Source organism: Penicillium verhagenii (assembly GCF_028828195.1).
Source record: "Penicillium verhagenii strain IBT 33310 chromosome Unknown utg000005l_segment0_segment0, whole genome shotgun sequence".
Lineage (NCBI taxonomy): Eukaryota > Fungi > Ascomycota > Eurotiomycetes > Eurotiales > Aspergillaceae > Penicillium > Penicillium verhagenii.
This window is the reverse complement of record NW_026643169.1, coordinates 5,096,316-5,112,772: the sequence shown is the minus strand read 5'-3', so window position 1 is coordinate 5,112,772 and position 16,457 is coordinate 5,096,316. Positions and strand designations below refer to the sequence as shown.

At 47.6% G+C, this 16,457-nt stretch overlaps 7 protein-coding genes across 7 annotated transcripts; 3 read left to right on the top strand and 4 right to left on the bottom strand.

The window, feature by feature from the left end:
- Positions 1-679: 679 nt before the first annotated feature.
- On the top strand, positions 680-1,071 carry N7466_005400 (thioredoxin family protein; the record flags this gene model as incomplete). Its single annotated transcript, XM_057164797.1, has 2 exons — positions 680-702; positions 774-1,071. The coding sequence occupies 2 exons, from the start codon at positions 680-682 to the stop codon at positions 1,069-1,071; spliced, it is 321 nt and encodes a 106-aa protein (XP_057023478.1).
- Positions 1,072-2,213: 1,142 nt separating this feature from the next.
- N7466_005399 (uncharacterized protein) lies at positions 2,214-3,456 on the top strand (the record flags this gene model as incomplete). The annotated part of the gene is made up of 2 exons (XM_057164796.1): positions 2,214-2,309; positions 2,401-3,456. 2 exons carry the CDS (start codon positions 2,214-2,216, stop codon positions 3,454-3,456), a joined length of 1,152 nt encoding a protein of 383 aa, XP_057023477.1.
- Positions 3,457-3,936: 480 nt separating this feature from the next.
- Positions 3,937-5,757, bottom strand: N7466_005398 (uncharacterized protein; the record flags this gene model as incomplete). The annotated part of the gene is made up of 1 exon (XM_057164795.1): positions 3,937-5,757. The coding sequence occupies one exon, from the start codon at positions 5,755-5,757 to the stop codon at positions 3,937-3,939; it is 1,821 nt and encodes a 606-aa protein (XP_057023476.1).
- Positions 5,758-6,388: 631 nt separating this feature from the next.
- N7466_005397 (Y-family DNA polymerase) lies at positions 6,389-8,230 on the bottom strand (the record flags this gene model as incomplete). Its single annotated transcript, XM_057164794.1, has 2 exons — positions 6,389-8,068; positions 8,123-8,230. 2 exons carry the CDS (start codon positions 8,228-8,230, stop codon positions 6,389-6,391), a joined length of 1,788 nt encoding a protein of 595 aa, XP_057023475.1.
- A 201-nt stretch (positions 8,231-8,431) lies between these two features.
- On the top strand, positions 8,432-10,765 carry N7466_005396 (DNA damage response protein RcaA; the record flags this gene model as incomplete). Its single annotated transcript, XM_057164793.1, has 5 exons — positions 8,432-8,468; positions 8,527-8,583; positions 8,637-8,731; positions 8,787-8,932; positions 8,992-10,765. 5 exons carry the CDS (start codon positions 8,432-8,434, stop codon positions 10,763-10,765), a joined length of 2,109 nt encoding a protein of 702 aa, XP_057023474.1.
- A 971-nt stretch (positions 10,766-11,736) lies between these two features.
- On the bottom strand, positions 11,737-13,119 carry N7466_005395 (glycosylphosphatidylinositol-alpha 1,4 mannosyltransferase I; the record flags this gene model as incomplete). Its single annotated transcript, XM_057164792.1, has 3 exons — positions 11,737-11,913; positions 11,974-12,081; positions 12,133-13,119. 3 exons carry the CDS (start codon positions 13,117-13,119, stop codon positions 11,737-11,739), a joined length of 1,272 nt encoding a protein of 423 aa, XP_057023473.1.
- A 684-nt stretch (positions 13,120-13,803) lies between these two features.
- N7466_005394 (uncharacterized protein) lies at positions 13,804-16,223 on the bottom strand (the record flags this gene model as incomplete). The annotated part of the gene is made up of 3 exons (XM_057164791.1): positions 13,804-14,778; positions 14,829-15,927; positions 15,994-16,223. The coding sequence occupies 3 exons, from the start codon at positions 16,221-16,223 to the stop codon at positions 13,804-13,806; spliced, it is 2,304 nt and encodes a 767-aa protein (XP_057023472.1).
- Between the last annotated feature and the right edge of the window lie 234 nt (positions 16,224-16,457).

Here is a 16,457-nt window from a genome sequence, read left to right as displayed (position 1 = left end):
AGTATACTGTTGAAGAAATCTGATAATGGTGTAGGATGCCTTAATAAAGGTAAAAATCCTCCGTAACTTTACTTCAGAAACATTGATCCACGCATGTAAGCAAAAACGAGGTCTGCTAAAAAACGAGGTCTGCTATTGAACGGCACATATCCCCAACATTTGAAGGCAAGTGTAGCACTCTTTCGCGCTATTTTTTCCTATTTTAACTCCAAGTGGAAGTCTCTGGGTATCATCGCCATAGAGATCCTTGCAGCGATGTATTGCATAGACACAAAATGCGACATTTTGATACAGTTATTTGCCAAGTGCTTCCATGCCTTATCCCTTAAGCAAATATACTCGAATTTCACATTTCTATACCTCCAAATATCTTTCTAACGTTATATCTTTTCCCGGCAACGTTTGAAGTACTAGATAGATGAAGAACCAATCAAAGTAAAGTCAGCTTGAGTGGTGTCACTCAAGTGCTAACAAACCGGTCTCCCTTCAAATGTTCCATATGATCATCCCACATGTGCATCATCTTATCTTGGTCAACATCACCCCATTTTCTACTTGAATTATATATTTTCTTTTGAGCGTCCTTTTCTTCCTTTTCTTCCTTTTCTTCCTTTTTACATATAACCTCTTCACCACCTCATCATTTAACCTTTAAGTGATCAAAAAGAAATCATTCTTCATGCCTGTCAACGTGATCACGACGTAAGTGAATTCCGGGCTGTGAGAGTTGACTATCATGGCCAGAGTAACCACTAACAAGATTCTGTTTTCAGTGCAGGTGAATTCCAGGAATTTATTCTTCATTCCTCGGATCTTGTGGTCCTCGACTGCTATGCAGAATGGTGTGGCCCATGCAAGGCGATCGCACCCTTGATTGAGAAATGGAGCGATGAATATGAGAATATCAAGTTTTACAAGCTAGACGTTGAGAAGGCGAATGATCTTGCTGTTGAACTGAATGTTACCGCCATGCCTACCTTTATGTTTTTCAACAAAGGAGAAAAAGTGACTGAAATTGTTGGGGTAGACCAACGACAGATTGTAGGTGCCATCATGGCCCTTGCTGCTTAAGTTGAAGGAGAAGTTTGAGCATGCTATGATGACTTTATTACTTACTATCATCATCGCATCGTGACACTGTCGAATCTCAATTTAAACTGCCAATGAATTCAATCCAACAAAGACATCTGGATCTTCCAGTTGCATTTAAATTCTTTCAAATCAATTGATGTTGACTTGTGGAATAAATATGATAATATACATCAATCGATAGTACTTATAACAAGTATAAATCATGCCTACGCTGATGCTCTTACATGTGATGCGGGGAGATGCCGATGTATCAAGCACAAGATTTGCAGTGGAGGTCATTCCAGATGTCAACTTTCTACCTCGGACCAACCATATCCACCAGAAATCACATTACAGTGACGATCTCCGGCTTCTGCACCATCCGGGCGATCCTCGCGCTCACTACTGGTTTTTTTTTTTTTTTTTTTCAATTTTCCCCCCGAGCCTTGGTTATATGAGATGATCATACGATGTCGGTGAACCCAACCCGACCGAATTACCGAACATTCTATCAAGTGGAAGATACATGCGAATGAGATCTTGACACATCAAAGCACACTCCTTCGTGTTCAAATGTTCCGATCATTGTATGGCCATGCCCCCGCCTATCAATGCGGGGTTCCTGGCATTCCTCGGTCCGCTCCAGCGTTAATCGGCTCGTATGATTTGGAAATATCTTCCATCTACTCCCGGTTGAAAGGTGATCATCACGTTGCACTAAAGCCACCCTTAACATCAGACCCGCCAAACCGTAGACACATTGCAGAAAGTACAAGGTAATAGATAGATATTCGATGAGTTTATATAAAGCAACATGGAAATATCCAGATGTTTTACATTGGAAGCATGAATACTTTGGACTAATCTTGCAACATTGAAGTGATTTGAACATTTGAAAGATACTCCTACCGTCCCTAACATTGAAAATCCGAGCCATGGCTTGGGGCATAGCTTGGACATCCACGATGGACTTAGGTCACGCTTTTATAAATCACCTAGTGGAGGCATCAGCCCAACAAAAGATCATCTACAGCCTGACAGGAATCACCTTGTATCTGATTCTAGCATCCTCAATTCGATTTCGCCGGTGCAGTAACCTTCACCAAATATACCCCTATCAAACACGTCAATCAATGAGCAAGATGACCAATCACGACGCTTGGGCTATCCAGAAAACAATTCTACAAATGGAGTTCCCTTTCATCGTTCTCAAATCCCTGCAATTTGCGCTGTTCCGGGTAAGAAAGCAAATCTGAGCTCGCTCCAGGGCTACACCAAACAAAAGAAGAAAACGACAGAAAAAAACCAAGGCTAACTGGTACTTCCTAGACCTACGGCATACCAACGATATCTACACTCCTACTCAAAACATCTCAATTCTCCGATACGGCAACTTCTTTCAAACGCTACGCTGATACAGGAACACTTATAGGCGAGTTCATGGCCTTCGACCCCGATTCCGAACGCGCTCAGACAGCTATCGCCCGAACAAACTTTCTCCATAAAGGATACCGCGCAAGTGGAAAGATTCTGGACGAGGATATGCTATATACACTAAGCCTTTTTGCGATGGAACCGATCCGGTTCGTGAAATTATATGAGTGGCGTGAAATGACTGGAATGGAGCGCTGTGCTATTGGGACTTATTGGAAGAGCCTCGGGGATGCATTGGGCATCGCTTACGATCTATTACCATCGGGAAAGATTGGTTTCCGCGATGGAATCCATTGGCTGGAGGAAGTTAGTATGTGGAGCCAGGACTACGAGGCCCGCCATATGAAACCGCATCCAAGGAATAAGGAGATTGCGGACAAGACCCTCGATGTTTTGGTCTATAATCTACCTGAATTTATGAAGCCAATTGGGGTGTATTTTGCTTCGTTTCTGATGGACGAAATATTGCGAAATGCTATGATGTATGCTTCAATGTTGAGTCGGCGAGTCGGATGCTTTGAGGACAAATCCACTGACATTTATCGTTTCAGGATTGATCGCCCCCCTGCCCTGTTCGCTGCAATATTCGGGTCAATGCTGCAGTTGCGTAGACTATACCTGCGCTATGTGGCTCTTCCGCGGCCGAACTTTATGCGTTTGGATGTCTTCACCGAAGTGCCGAATCAAAATGGTCGAAATTTCGTCTTGTTCTACGACGGTGCCCCATTTTATGTGCAACCCACCATGTGGAATCGATGGGGCCCTGTGGCGTGGTTCAAGTGGGGACTCGGGTTGCCCTTGCCTGGCGATGATGGTGATAAGTACTATCCACAGGGATATTATACGCCTGATCTGGGTCCCAAGTATTTCGAGGGAAAAGGACGCAAGGAGTTGGACGTTATCAAAGAGAGTATTAGAGTGCAGCGAATAGGTCGATGTCCATTTCCGTGATGGTGTTCCTCGGTAAGAATGAACAGGGAATTTCATTAAGACGGCAAGAGCAATACACATGAGAGATGGATATTTGAAGTTTTATTTTTCAATAGAGATCAAATCGTTCCAAGGTTGGCCATCAAATGCAATCTTTGATGAGCATCACAGGCATCTAGGTAGCTCAATAAGACATAATCAAACCAAAAAAAATTGAACATCGGGTATTTATCACAAGTATCAAAACAATAGGCGACCGGGTATATCAGGGCCAGATCTACTACCCAGCTCCAATGACGGATATATCAAGCCAAAGAAAGAAAGCGCCGACAGTCAACGCGCAGAACAAAAGGGTGTATCCGGAAAAAAAGAGAGAAAACCAGGACAAGATGCATGCGGGAAGGCGTTATATCAAGATAAGGCGTAACGTGATTCAACAAATGGAGTATGATAATGGGGGTATTTTGCAGACGAAAGATGTGAAATGAAAGACTAAGAAAATTAATCAGTCCCGCCAGGAGACGATGGTAAAGGCAGTAAAGCTGGGTCGGTCAGAAGAGAGTCATCCAACGGATACTCTGGAGATGACATGAAAGAGCCGTATTGGGCCGATGGGCTGAGAAGTGATCGCCCACTCTCGCCGACCTCGCCCAACTCTTCTGGAGATAGAACACGACCGCCTATCTCCACATCCTGAACATGGACATTGTACTCGAGGGCCCTTTGGCCTTCCTTGATGAGCTCTTCAGTCCACCCGAGACACCTTTTCAAGCTCTGATTTAATTTCTGGCTGTCTACCAGAAATTCCTGGTGCCGAGCAAGATCAAGCATGAATCGTTTCTCATCCTGAACACTATGCTTTGCATCATGATCAGCAAGGGTGTCAGGACTGAGGACCCCATCATCTGCGACGGAATCTTCGTCACTGAAATCGGACATCTCATCGTTGGATCGTATAGATGAAAGTTCACTGTTGCCCTCATCCAGTTCACTCGTTGTTGAGAGGGCTGTGCCAGAAAATGAGCGTGTAGAAGGAACCATGGAAAGACGACCAGAGCGACTCAAGCGTCGGAATCGTCGAAGTTCCGCATTCTGTTTCCGCATTTCTCGCTCAAGGGTTCGGTTAATGGCAAGCAGAGAAGAGTTGCTGATTTCAAGATCCATAATCTTCCGTTCTGTTCGCGCATTCAAAGCTACCTCCCCACTATCTGATTTTCCAGGGCTCATAGGAATCAACTGGTATGGGTCCGCAGAAATGGAGGAACCGTTACTAAATACACGGGGGCGAAGCGTCGGGATCTGGTCAGATAGGACTGGGGCAAAACTTTCAGCATGCTGTGTCTGAACATTAGGCATAATGACCGGACTAGCATGAAGACCATTTCGTTGTGACATTGATTGAGTTTGACCTGTGGAATCCATGCTGGACGATTTTCGATGCTTCCCAATCAAAGAGAGCTGCGGTCTGTCCGATTCAATACTTGGTGGTGAACTAAAATGCGGTTGAACACCTTCAACGGTCTGGTCAAGCCCCGAACTGCAGTTGCTCTGGATGTCAATAAGCGGAGACGATGCGTCCGAGACCCTGGGGGACTTCAAACGTGGAGGTGGCAAAGGACCCTGTCTGATAGTGGGCGCAACGCGGGGGAGCCCTCCAGAGCGACGCGAAGAGGCAGTTGTGACGTAAGATCCCTCTGGTGAAGACTGTCGCTCCTGATCACCATTTGCATACATGAAGCTTGAAGTTGATGGCATCTTCCCTGGCTTTGGACGGGGCTGTTCAACGTCGGAAGAATTGGACGATCGTGTTTCGGCGGCATGAAAGAACATGGGTGACCCGGCTGCCATTTCGGTAAAAGAGTTTGGACGAGATATTTGCTGCCCTTCGGCCTTAAGGGTCTTTGCTCTCAAGCTGTTCGATTGTTCTGCCTTCACCCCGCGAGCTGGGCTGCGTTCTCGTCGTACCCCATTGAGGCCTAGACCGACAGTGGGCTGGGTATATGTAGTTTGTGGAGAGGAAACGGAAGAAGTGTTTGTCGGAGATGGGAATACGGCATCCCGGCGAGTGTTGCGAGAGCCTGAACGAGGGGTGACATTGACACCGAGGAAGTTCGGAGGAGTGGCGGAGAGGTCCTCCTTGGAGGGAGTGGAAAAGGGATGAGTGTGGTCGGTATGGGCGAGACGACGGGGGGCAGGATGACCTGGACTTGAACTGGCCAATTTTGGTGTCAGAGGAGACTTATTGGAGCGGTGAAAGGCCGCACTGAGTGTGGGCGTAAATGGTTTGGCGGAGAAGCCATTGTTTTGTTTATCGGAGGTCATAGTTGCGCGGGTGCAAGAGATGGCATTGCGACCGCAAGCAATCAAGCATGATGACACCGGCCCAGTAAGTCTGTATTTTTCTTAACAATTTCAGACTCAGGAGTGGCCTGATTTGAAGGAAGGGGGGTGTTTTTAAAGACGGTTGTAGTTGTGGAGATGGTGGGAGGATCAATAGGAAAACATTGGACCCCGAACGGGTTTAGTCACGGTCGGTCTTCACCGCATCAAACATCCGACAGTCGACTATTATTCTCTACCTTTATGATATCGATAGGACGAGGTGAACAGAGAAGCAAAGATTACATTTTGATATCAATCAATATGATGGGGGTATAGATATCTGAAACCTCATTTTGCCAGCAATTTTCGATCTTTTCTCGGGTTGGCCTGACTTGACCATCCCCAAGATATGCATGGTTCTAGCATGCCGCATGGGGTTCCGTATGTATTCTTCATGCTCCACCCGGTCACCCAATTGGTCAGTCGACCCCGGCTGGGAAAATCACGATTTACCTTTCACGGCATCGGCAGAGCGGGTTTAAGCATCACGACCCAAGAACGTTGGCGTGGTTGGTACGAATGTTGGCAGGGGTCGATTTACATTCGAGATTTTCGATCGGAGATGATGCGCTTAGCGGAAAAAAAGTCGTTTTTGTCGAGGGTCAATATCAGGAGGAGACAGCTGAGACATGGGTTTCCGTTTCCGATTTTGAGGGATGGTGGACTCTTCTGGAGTTTTCGAGGTATCTCGGATGGCTTCACGGATGGTCTGTCGGGAGAGACAGAAGTCGACATGATCATTAAAGACTCGGTCATCGGCCACTTGTGCTCGACCGCAAATGGGGCAGTCCCACTGAGCTGGTAAAGGATCAACCTCAGAAGGTGCAGTAGTATCACGGAGGTGGACTTCTTCTTGACTGAGCTGCTCCAGATCATTCATTTCGTCTTGGATTTCTTGCCTAGCAGCAATCTCGAAAGCCTCTTCAGCCGTAATTTCATGATCGGCAGCCTTGTGCTCGAGATTTTCGGTTGAACTAGGTCTGGCTTGCACGGCTGGGACACCGAAGAAGTTGGTACCGGCTTTTTTTGTACTAACTAGATTCGTGCAACGTAGACCAAGCAATCGGAGCTTCATGCCAGGAATTTCCTTTTCCAGCTTAGCTAGCATGGGTAGTGCGAAATTATACAGATCTTTCGCCTGACAGACAGCTCTAGTCGGAGCTATTTGACGGATCAGTACCTCAAACGTGTGTAATTTCACTTTGAGAACCAACGTTCGGCCCTTAAACTGCGTTCGTGCCAGATCGCCTTCCAGTTCCTGCGATACCCAATGTAACTTGGCACGAATCTGCTCCTTATCCCCAATTTCGTGGAACGTGGTTTCAGTTCCCACACTTTTTCGTTCATGGGTTTCAACTGGCTCGATTTTTGTTCGCCCGAGACCTAGATAGCATTGGGCAAGAAACTGGAATGCCTTTTCCCCGAATAGTCTGGTCAAGATTCCGCGGTATGAGTGAATATCACCGCAGGTCTCGATGCCAATAGAACCTAGTTCTCGTTCAAAGACGCGACCCACACCATTGACTTTGCGCACAGGGAGGTCTCGCATGAATCCCATTATTGCCGCTCGGTCGTTGGGAACCCGGAATTGACCATTTGGCTTGTTATGATTTGACGATATCTTCGCAATTTTCGCATTCGCGGCAATCCCGGCTGAGACAGACACCTTTGTAGTCTCCAGGATTTCAGCGCGCATCCGTTGGACCGTCTCTTCCGGATCCATTTCATTTTCAGCGCAGTATGCGGTGATATTTAAGTAGGCTTCATCGATGCTGGCACTCTCAAACAGAGGGTCATACTGTGCCATGATCTCGCGGATCTCCTTTGCTTTCGCCGTATATTTTTCATAGTTCTGTGGAAGAAGAACAAGTTCAGGGCAAAGTTTCTTTGCCACAAATGATGCCATCCCACTTCTTACTCCAAATTTTCGAGCCAAATAATTGCATGTTGTCAAAACGCCCTTCCCAACGGCCATTGGGACCGTTTTCAGCTCCGGTCGGTCCAACTCCTCAACCGCGGCAAAGAATGCATCGCAGTCGACATGGATCACGTATTGAGAAAGGTCACGAGTCATTTCTAACTCAGCCAGGTACTCATCGGCCCGTCGAAGATCATGAGTGAGATCTAAGGTTTCAAGACGAGCTTTTTCTTGTCGAATGCGCTCGATCTTGACAGTCAGGTTTCTATCGCGGTCTTGCTCATGGTTGAAGAATTTGGAGCCTCTTGATGCTTCATAAATAATTTCAGAGACCTATAAAAAAAATCAGCGATGTCAAACCGTTAAGTATTCCCATCAAGTCCGTACCTTTTGCTGATCAACTGCATCTTGACCCGCTTTGGTTAAAGAGGGCCCGAGTAATTGATACTTCAGCGTGTCGCTACTACCCTCTGTCTGCATTGAACCCGACTCCATATTTTCGGGGGGTCCACCAGGGGACACCATAATCAACTTATTTCCATAAGTTGAAGTTTGGCAATGATGTGAATTGGAGCAAAGAGTATAGTAAGTTCAGGGCCCAGGCAACGACCACTGACGCCTGATCACGTGCTCACGCGTTTCACTTCACGCGGAGCTTGTCGACTGGTTCTTTCTTTCGCCTACAACACTGTCTCCATGTGGATCCTTGATTCAACGAGCGACTTCCTAGATGGTGGGCGATGAAAAACACTAGAGGCTGCAAATCCTGATATTTCTGACACAATAATCAGGGAAGCGTATCTGGTTGCGGCCTGGGAAGAAGCATCTCTTTGGCCGACCCCCGCACGGCAAGTCAACCTTTTAACTATACTTGGAGAGAGCTTCAACTGACCTTCCCTAGCCCACCGCGCAATCTCCAAACAACTGACAAACTCGAATGTGATCTCTCGCAAACACCTCACAATCGAAGTATCTAGTGTTACCCCTCGCGATGGAGTACGAAAACCTATCCAACCCCGATCCAATTGACTTCCGACTGACATATGCGCAGACTCGCCCTCACGCGAGAACTCAAGTTACCGTGACCGATCTGAAATCCAAGAGGGGCACAGTTGTGAACGGAGAACATATTCAAGGTCAAATTCGGGTATTGACTGGGGATGAGCATGTCATTCAGCTGGGTCCCCATCCTCTTCGGTCTGTATTCACCACTCCGATCTGGACGAAAACACCATCTCATACCTTTCACTTCACAGTTTAAAATGGTTTCCAGTGGTATTTAGCTTCTCTTTCTCGTCCAAAGAAATGAGAGCGGAAGACCCCTTGGCCAAAGTTCGCTCTAAGTTAGAGGACCTAGATATCAAGACCATCATCCCATACCTGGTAGATCAAACCACTCATGTGGTCCAAAGCAAGCGGAATACAGCCAAGGGTCTCCAGGCATTGACTAATGGCAAAGCAATTGTCAATAACTCATACATTGACGCTTTAGTTTATGCCACAACCCCCGCCGAATTTGAGAACGACGAAGCCTTATCCCCGCTCGAGACCGATTTCGATGCTGCATGGCCAGATGCGACAGATTATCTTCCACCTGCTGGTAATGAGCCCACCATTCGCCCGGCAGCAGCCTTTGCGCCCAACCCTGCCCGTATCAACGTTTTCGAAGGCTATACCTTTGTCTTCGGAGATGCCGCTCAATTCGAGAACCTTCAGGCGGCGATTAACAATGGACAAGGCAAAGCACTGTTTTTTGAAATCAAATATGGTGTTACTACTGCTGCCGAGATCGTGAAATTCATGAGAGATGCTGCGGGCCAGAAAAGTGGTAGTATTGATGATGATGGGCCCGGCCGAGTCGTGCTGGTGCGATTTCGATCCAAAGGTGAACACGAGTCTTGGTCCATTGAGCTGGGCAATGAAGTTGCTGTCATGATCGATCGGCGCGTGATTGAGCAGAGTGAGTTCTTGGATGCAATTCTGGGCAACGATGCCTCTCCACTTTGCCGCCCTCTTCCGGAAGGATCCAGTCAGATATCTATTCCTGAAATTGCTCCAGAGTCACAACTCGTGCGAGATAACCTTGTTCCGTCCTCGTCGCCACCTATACCTCAGCAAGAATCCCAATCCTTGGCCCCTCCGAAAACGCAACCTTCGCGAGTACGCAAATTTGTGAGCAAGATGAAGACCTTTGATGACGGGTTTGATATAGATTCAATCCCTGTATACATATCCGATGACGGTGTGAAGAACACCCCGGCGATGGGATATGAGCCCCAGCCCTCTCAAGATACTGGGCCTCAAGAAAAATCGGAAGAGGCTGATGAGGACGTGGTCACAGATCTACTGCCCGGTGCACGGGCAATGAAGAGACGGCGAGAGGAAATAGATCAAGGCCGTCATACTCGTCCTGCGCGTGTCGAACCTGAAGCTGCTCCTAGGCCGAAGCGTGCGAAACTAGATATCCGAGAAGCCGCACGAAAACATCGTGATGAAGCGGAGCAACAAAGACAGGCCAAAGAAGACGCTGACCTTACTCAAGATGTCAACATTGAAGACTTGCGGAATCTTGCCATTATTGAGGAAATGGAGATGCCTATCCGAGAAGCACCTTCCCGGGAGGATCTTGGAAATGACCGGTGGGATGAGCAATGGAATGGTCGGAAGAACTTCAAGCGATTTCGGCGAAAAGGAGAGCTGCGCCATGCGCGCCAACGAATCCAAAGTCTGATCGTTCCTCTCGAAGAGGTCAGGCGAAAGGATTTTGGTGTTGGAGAACACCAGTGGATTAACAGTCATAATGAGCCAGCGAGGAACGACGAGCCAAGGGAAGAGGATCGCATGGAAGCTCCTTCTAGAGAACAGTCGATTTTGAGGTCTCAATCGTCGGTGGTTCAGTATGCTAGTCCTGACCAAACCCCCGATCCGCAACCCGCACTGCCACGCAGTCGCATCCACAAACGGTCCCGAGAAGCTCGTGATTCAGACAGCGATGATGAACTACGATTCCGGTTCAGGCGTAAACGCTGAGCATCGTGTAATATTACTCTCTTACATCTTTCCTGATGTATCGAATGGGGGTCTTTTTTTGGTTAGCGTGCTTTTTAGCTATAATGCATCGATACCCTAGCATCATAAAAGTAACGTGAATAGTCGTTATTTTCGCCAGTGGACCGACCCATGTGTAGTAATTAGATGAACCCGAAAAAACTCAGAACACCGCTGGTGACTCTTCCCCTATTGCTACTAGGTACTACTAGTCTCTAGGGAATCATCCACACCTGAGTGATTTGATGGCTTTTGGATGACAGTAACTTCAAGGGGTAGGTGATAGAATACTCATGAAATACGGTATTCAAAACTGAATACCATACTAGTATTCATTTCTGGATACCGCCCTCGTACTAGATGTGCTGTATCTATATAGGATCCGGTTCTTAAATCTCTCTGGTAAGAATTGCATATTCTTTTCTGGATACAGTTTTGCAGTTACCGTTACTACTAGTATGTGTCAGGAGAGTAAATCATGTGACTATCAGGTCACATGGCCTGCTCCTGATATAGTCATATTGCAGCGCGTGCCAGTAGCTAGTCTGGGAAAGTGAGAGCTTCTCTCTCTCCTTTTCTCTTTTCTCTTTCCTCTTTCCTCTTTCCTTTTCTCCCCGTCCCCCATCAGTGAGAAGAATGCGACACAGTTGATCCTTCTCCACCTCATTTCCATTCGTTTTCCCAGATCAACACTGTAGTTCTGCTAGTATGTGATGGGTATGTGAAACCCACAAACTACCGGCATGCTTGGATTCCCGAGGCCAGATCCCATGTCGCTTACTACCTACTAGTAGATGCTGGAAGGTCGGGAATACTTCAAATATTCTCTTGTTGATGGGTATTCCAGACGGGGCCACACTCATTGAGTAGAATGTGCAACCACGGACTCTAAGCCCAATTTAAAGTTTCCCACAATAAATACAATGAACCCTAACATCGCGACTTGTTGCTAATTAGTCGCTCTTCAACTCCCGAGGATTCAAGTCCGCGCTTTCGCCTCCATCGCGGACAATGATGCCCAGGATCCACGCGTTGACAACAAAGAAAAACAGGGAGGCGAGGAATAGACCAGGGATGAAGGCGGAAAGACCGAGGAACTCCAAGTTGTAGCCTTGTTGGAGCCAGAGACCCTATGTGATATGGTCAGCAGGCGAATACGATATGCGCGCATAGTAAGGTACAATACAAACCTGTGCAACCACCCATACGAAGGCAGCCGAAATGCCCAAAACGGGTTTGCGAATGAACTCGGATGAAGGGAGGTAAAATGGCAGGAGAATGAGGTACCACAGAAAATACTGTTGTCATTAGCTATATGGACGCGAAATATTGGCAATACAGGCAAGTACCTGGCTAGTGCACACTTTATTGAAAGTGACAAAAGCAAAAGTTTGGGCCAGCATGGCAGTTGCAAGGCTCTTCTTCGCCAGCACCAATGGAAGGGCTATAACTACCAGCAGCAGCTGGGGCAGGAACGCAAGTGCCTCAAAATGGGATTCGGCGTTTCCAGCCGCAGAAAGGTAGAGCAGAGTGGCGTAGGGAGAGAAATTGTGTCGGTGATCGATGCGGGTGAGATGGTGGAAGAAGGTGTGGTGGAGGAAAGGTATGCCGTATTGAAGATACATTATAATATTCAGGACAACAAATGTCATGAGCGCGGACAAGGTCAATTTCAGTCTCGAAAGGGTGACGAATTTCATGATTCGAGAAATCCAGCTTGAATCACGAGTCGGGACAGCGCCATCACGTTCTGCATCCCACCACCACAGAATCGAGATGCCGTAGATGAACGGATAAATCTTAAAGTGTACAGCTAAGCCAAGTATAGAACCTGCAAGGATGGCTTTTCTTGTCAAGGTAGCCCACAACAGGCCCGCCACAAGTACACCGAGCAACCCTTCGGAGCTGCCACGAGTACTGATATTCGCGACCATGGGGTTCCACAACCAAGTCGCAGCAGCATACTGTAGTGCCCGCTCTGGCGACAATCGATAGAATCGGGTCAATAGCTGTACAACCAGCCATCCAGCCAGAACATCGGCCATCGCGAAGAGAATCTTGCCAAAGGCAAAGGTCACCGACGACCATGGGGCAGGTACTTCCCAGGCTGTTGGAAGAAGCATCCACGCCAAAAGAGGCGTGTAGCGATAAGTATCTCGGGCATATGGCGTCTCTCCCTTTGATACATAGCGGGCGGCATCAGTGAACACCATGTAATCGATGTCTGTGTACTTCAAGGCAGAATGAGCATCTTGCCAGCCCCCGTAGATGAGCAACACGAGTCGCAAAATGATTGCCACGAAAAAGACTCGTGATGCAGAGTCCAATAGTCCCATTTTGAGTTGTTCTTTTCGCGATTGATATAAATGAATGATTTCCGGATTGGCAGAAAAGCTGTTTGGGCAATTTATGGCGAAGCTCCCCTGACCAGCCTATTCCCGGTGTTCGGAGTTGGTTAATAGAGGAGCAACAGCAACTCGGCAAATATCCCGAGTCCAAGCCAAGTCAAATCAATATTTCTCAATAAATCTCCGAGACTTACTTATTGGCTCATCGCTGATACTAGAAAAAGTGTGATCAATTGACACTCGATCGGATTCAACGCTGCTCGAAATGTCGTGGTGGAACGCGACGATGAGTCAGCAATGTCTGATCTGGCAATTTGTCGTGACTCGCACTTGTGGTTAGCGTCAGTCGCTGCTTTAATGCATCATGACTTTAGGAACATTGATTATTCCTCGAGGCCAACATGTCAACTGGTGCGACCAACATCAGATTGTTGATTGCAAACCTTCAAACTTGGAATGTTTACATAAGTATGAAGCTCGATCAATTGATTCAAAATGTTAAAACATTGAATATACATATATTAAATGTTAAAAAAAAAAAATTGCATATACCTAGGTACCAGGGGCTGTATGTACGTTCCAGATGTCCGCATGGACAACATCGGGCGACCAAAGCACAATCTCCACCAGGGCTTCCAAGGTTCCAGGTTTGGTTTCAACTCGCTTGCGGTATCAATAATAAGAGGGCTGATTACCAAAGTAGGAGTCGGTGAAGGGCTCGAAATACGGCTGCGCAGTGAATTTAGAGCCCTTCTCATGATCAGGTGTCAAAACGGCCATTGCATCACCTCTATTATCAAGATCCATGCCAGGCCAAAGATTGTTGTCACTCCAGCTCAGATATTCCCACAGATATTGCCCGGAATCGTCAAAGAACGGGGCAGAGAGGGGGTCCGAGATCCCACCCTCACTCAAAGACATCGCCAAACGTGTAGGTTCAGGTGGCGAGAATAGGGATGTCAAATCTCGGCCAGAGGGAAACATGCTGGTGGGAATAATGCCAGCTGTTGATGTAGCCAAGTCATCGCCACGTTTGCTGGCCTCGTATATGCGTGAAACAGCATCTAAAGATCGCTTTGCAGTATGACCATAAGCTGACATCCGCGCCAAAGTGGTCATTGCGGTCTCCACTTGCGCCTGGCAGGATTCAATTGAGGCACGGGGATCGTCAGCAGTTGGGTCGTTGAGAAATAATCCCACTAGTGGTACTAAAGATGCTTGAAACGTCCACCAGACGGCATTCCAACCACAAAGTTGGTTAAACTGCGCCGTTGCGGCAATATTCTGGATAGAAATCTCCGCAACTTCGCGACATTTTTCGATCGCAGTGCGTTCCTCAACTCGAAGGGCGATGTATGGCACGCGGCGCATGGCATAGCTGAGAAGGGTAGGACGATAGATAAGCATACGTTGGTTGTAAAATCGCCATCGCATGACGGTACGAACGGTGCTGATTGACTCTGTACACGGTTCGTGATCTTTGAGAATAGGTGGCAGATTTTCCCACCACTCAAGGAGTTGAGCATCTGCGTGGGCCATCTCTTGATGCTTAACAAGGGGCGCGGCTGCCAAAGACTCCTGGACCTGTGTTGCGATCTTGGCGAACCGGATGTTCTCTACAAGCGGGAGGATATCAAGAAAGTTTTCCTAGAATCTCATTTAGAACACGAATGATTAGTGTGAGAGATGAAACAAACCTTATCTCGACAATTTGGTGGCTTGACTGTGATGTAAGGACCAAAACGACCCATGCTGGGCCTACCCAGTGTCATACCTGCCCATGTATCCATCACAAATAAGGACCACCAAACTCGACGTTTAAGATCCATGGATGCAAGCTTGGCGGGACCGGGAGCTTGGCGGCTCTCCGCAAACTCCTTGTGCAGCCCAAGTGTGGCTGCCATGCGCAGTGCAGCGCCGAGAACAGAATATGCTAAATTTGGCTGGCTTATATAGTGACAATACCACCCACCGATGAGGCCAAGAGCTTGTATCGTCTCAATATGGGAGCTCCCGAGAGAACTTAAACTTAAGTGGCTCTTGCAGCGTAAGAAGTAGGTCTGGTGTGTCATATCATCCGGACTCGTGGCAGCGATGCTACCCAGTGCTAGAACAATGTTCAGCAATGACAGCCAATGATCATCCTTCCTGTGGCCAGTCATATAGGACTCTCGAAATGATTTTTCATCAATCATGGGGGCAAATGCTTGAAAATAACAAAAGTATGAGTCCAGCATCTGCATTTCACTTGGTGGAATGGAAGGCGGTGGAGGAGTGGCTGGCGGCTGGGGAGGCCATGCGTTCTGAGGATCATATTCAAGATCGACTTCGTCACGCGGATGAATAGGTGGAGTACGAGCAAAAAAAGAGGCGCAGCCTGGATCAAGCCAGAGGATGACTTTGAGAACAGCCTGGATGGACGAAACTCCCAGGTATGAGGAAGGGTGTCTGGACGACAGTGACAATGCATTGACATCGTCGGAGACTCCTTCTACCAAGAAGTTAGATTGACCAGGACGCCCATCGTCCAGCTCTTCTGGCATGCTTTGTAGCGATTCAAGATTGTCATCCTCGTTGGAAAGCGGGGATATATGAGCCTCCATGGACCCTGAGGTAGACGGTGAAGCGGCATGCTGCGTATTGATCTGCGGCGGCAAAGTCGACGGTGTTGCAGATGTAAGCTCAAGTAACTTTTCCCGGGACAGGTTGACAAGTGACTCTGGGGCTACATGAGGGAATAATCTTCCCAAAATGGTCCGATATTCGTCCAATGTTGTAGAGAGCTTCTCGACATGCCTGTTTCATCAATATTAGCCTATACTCTGGCCCTGCATGAGAAAATATACCTGACCAGCAACCCACCTTCTAGATGGCCTGGGGTCAGAGTAATGACATTGATCGGCCTTCTTGTACCAGCGACAGGCTTCACATGGCTTTTCGCCGTCACATTTGATCTTCCGGTGCCGACATGATGTGCATGCGCGCAGGGTCGTCACTCGACGACTGACTGATTCACGGCGCTCGGGGGCGGGGCGGGCTTTGACAGGCGTCGCTGCCGTGGGATTTTCAAAACTCTCAAAAGTGTGGAACATAGCTGAAGGATAGAATCACGGGAGTACAATCACCCACTAGTCACATAATTTAAGCACTCTGTGGTGAATGAGGTGACAGCATTGGTGGGGGTGTAAGCCCTGGTCGTACGATGTGGGTTAGAACAGTAAGAAAACACTGCAGTTTCAAGTCGATTTCCAAAGAGAAAAACTGTATAATCTTCTGTGCTTTGGGTGAGTCATTAAGACCACATCGCGTCACGATAGGATATGCTC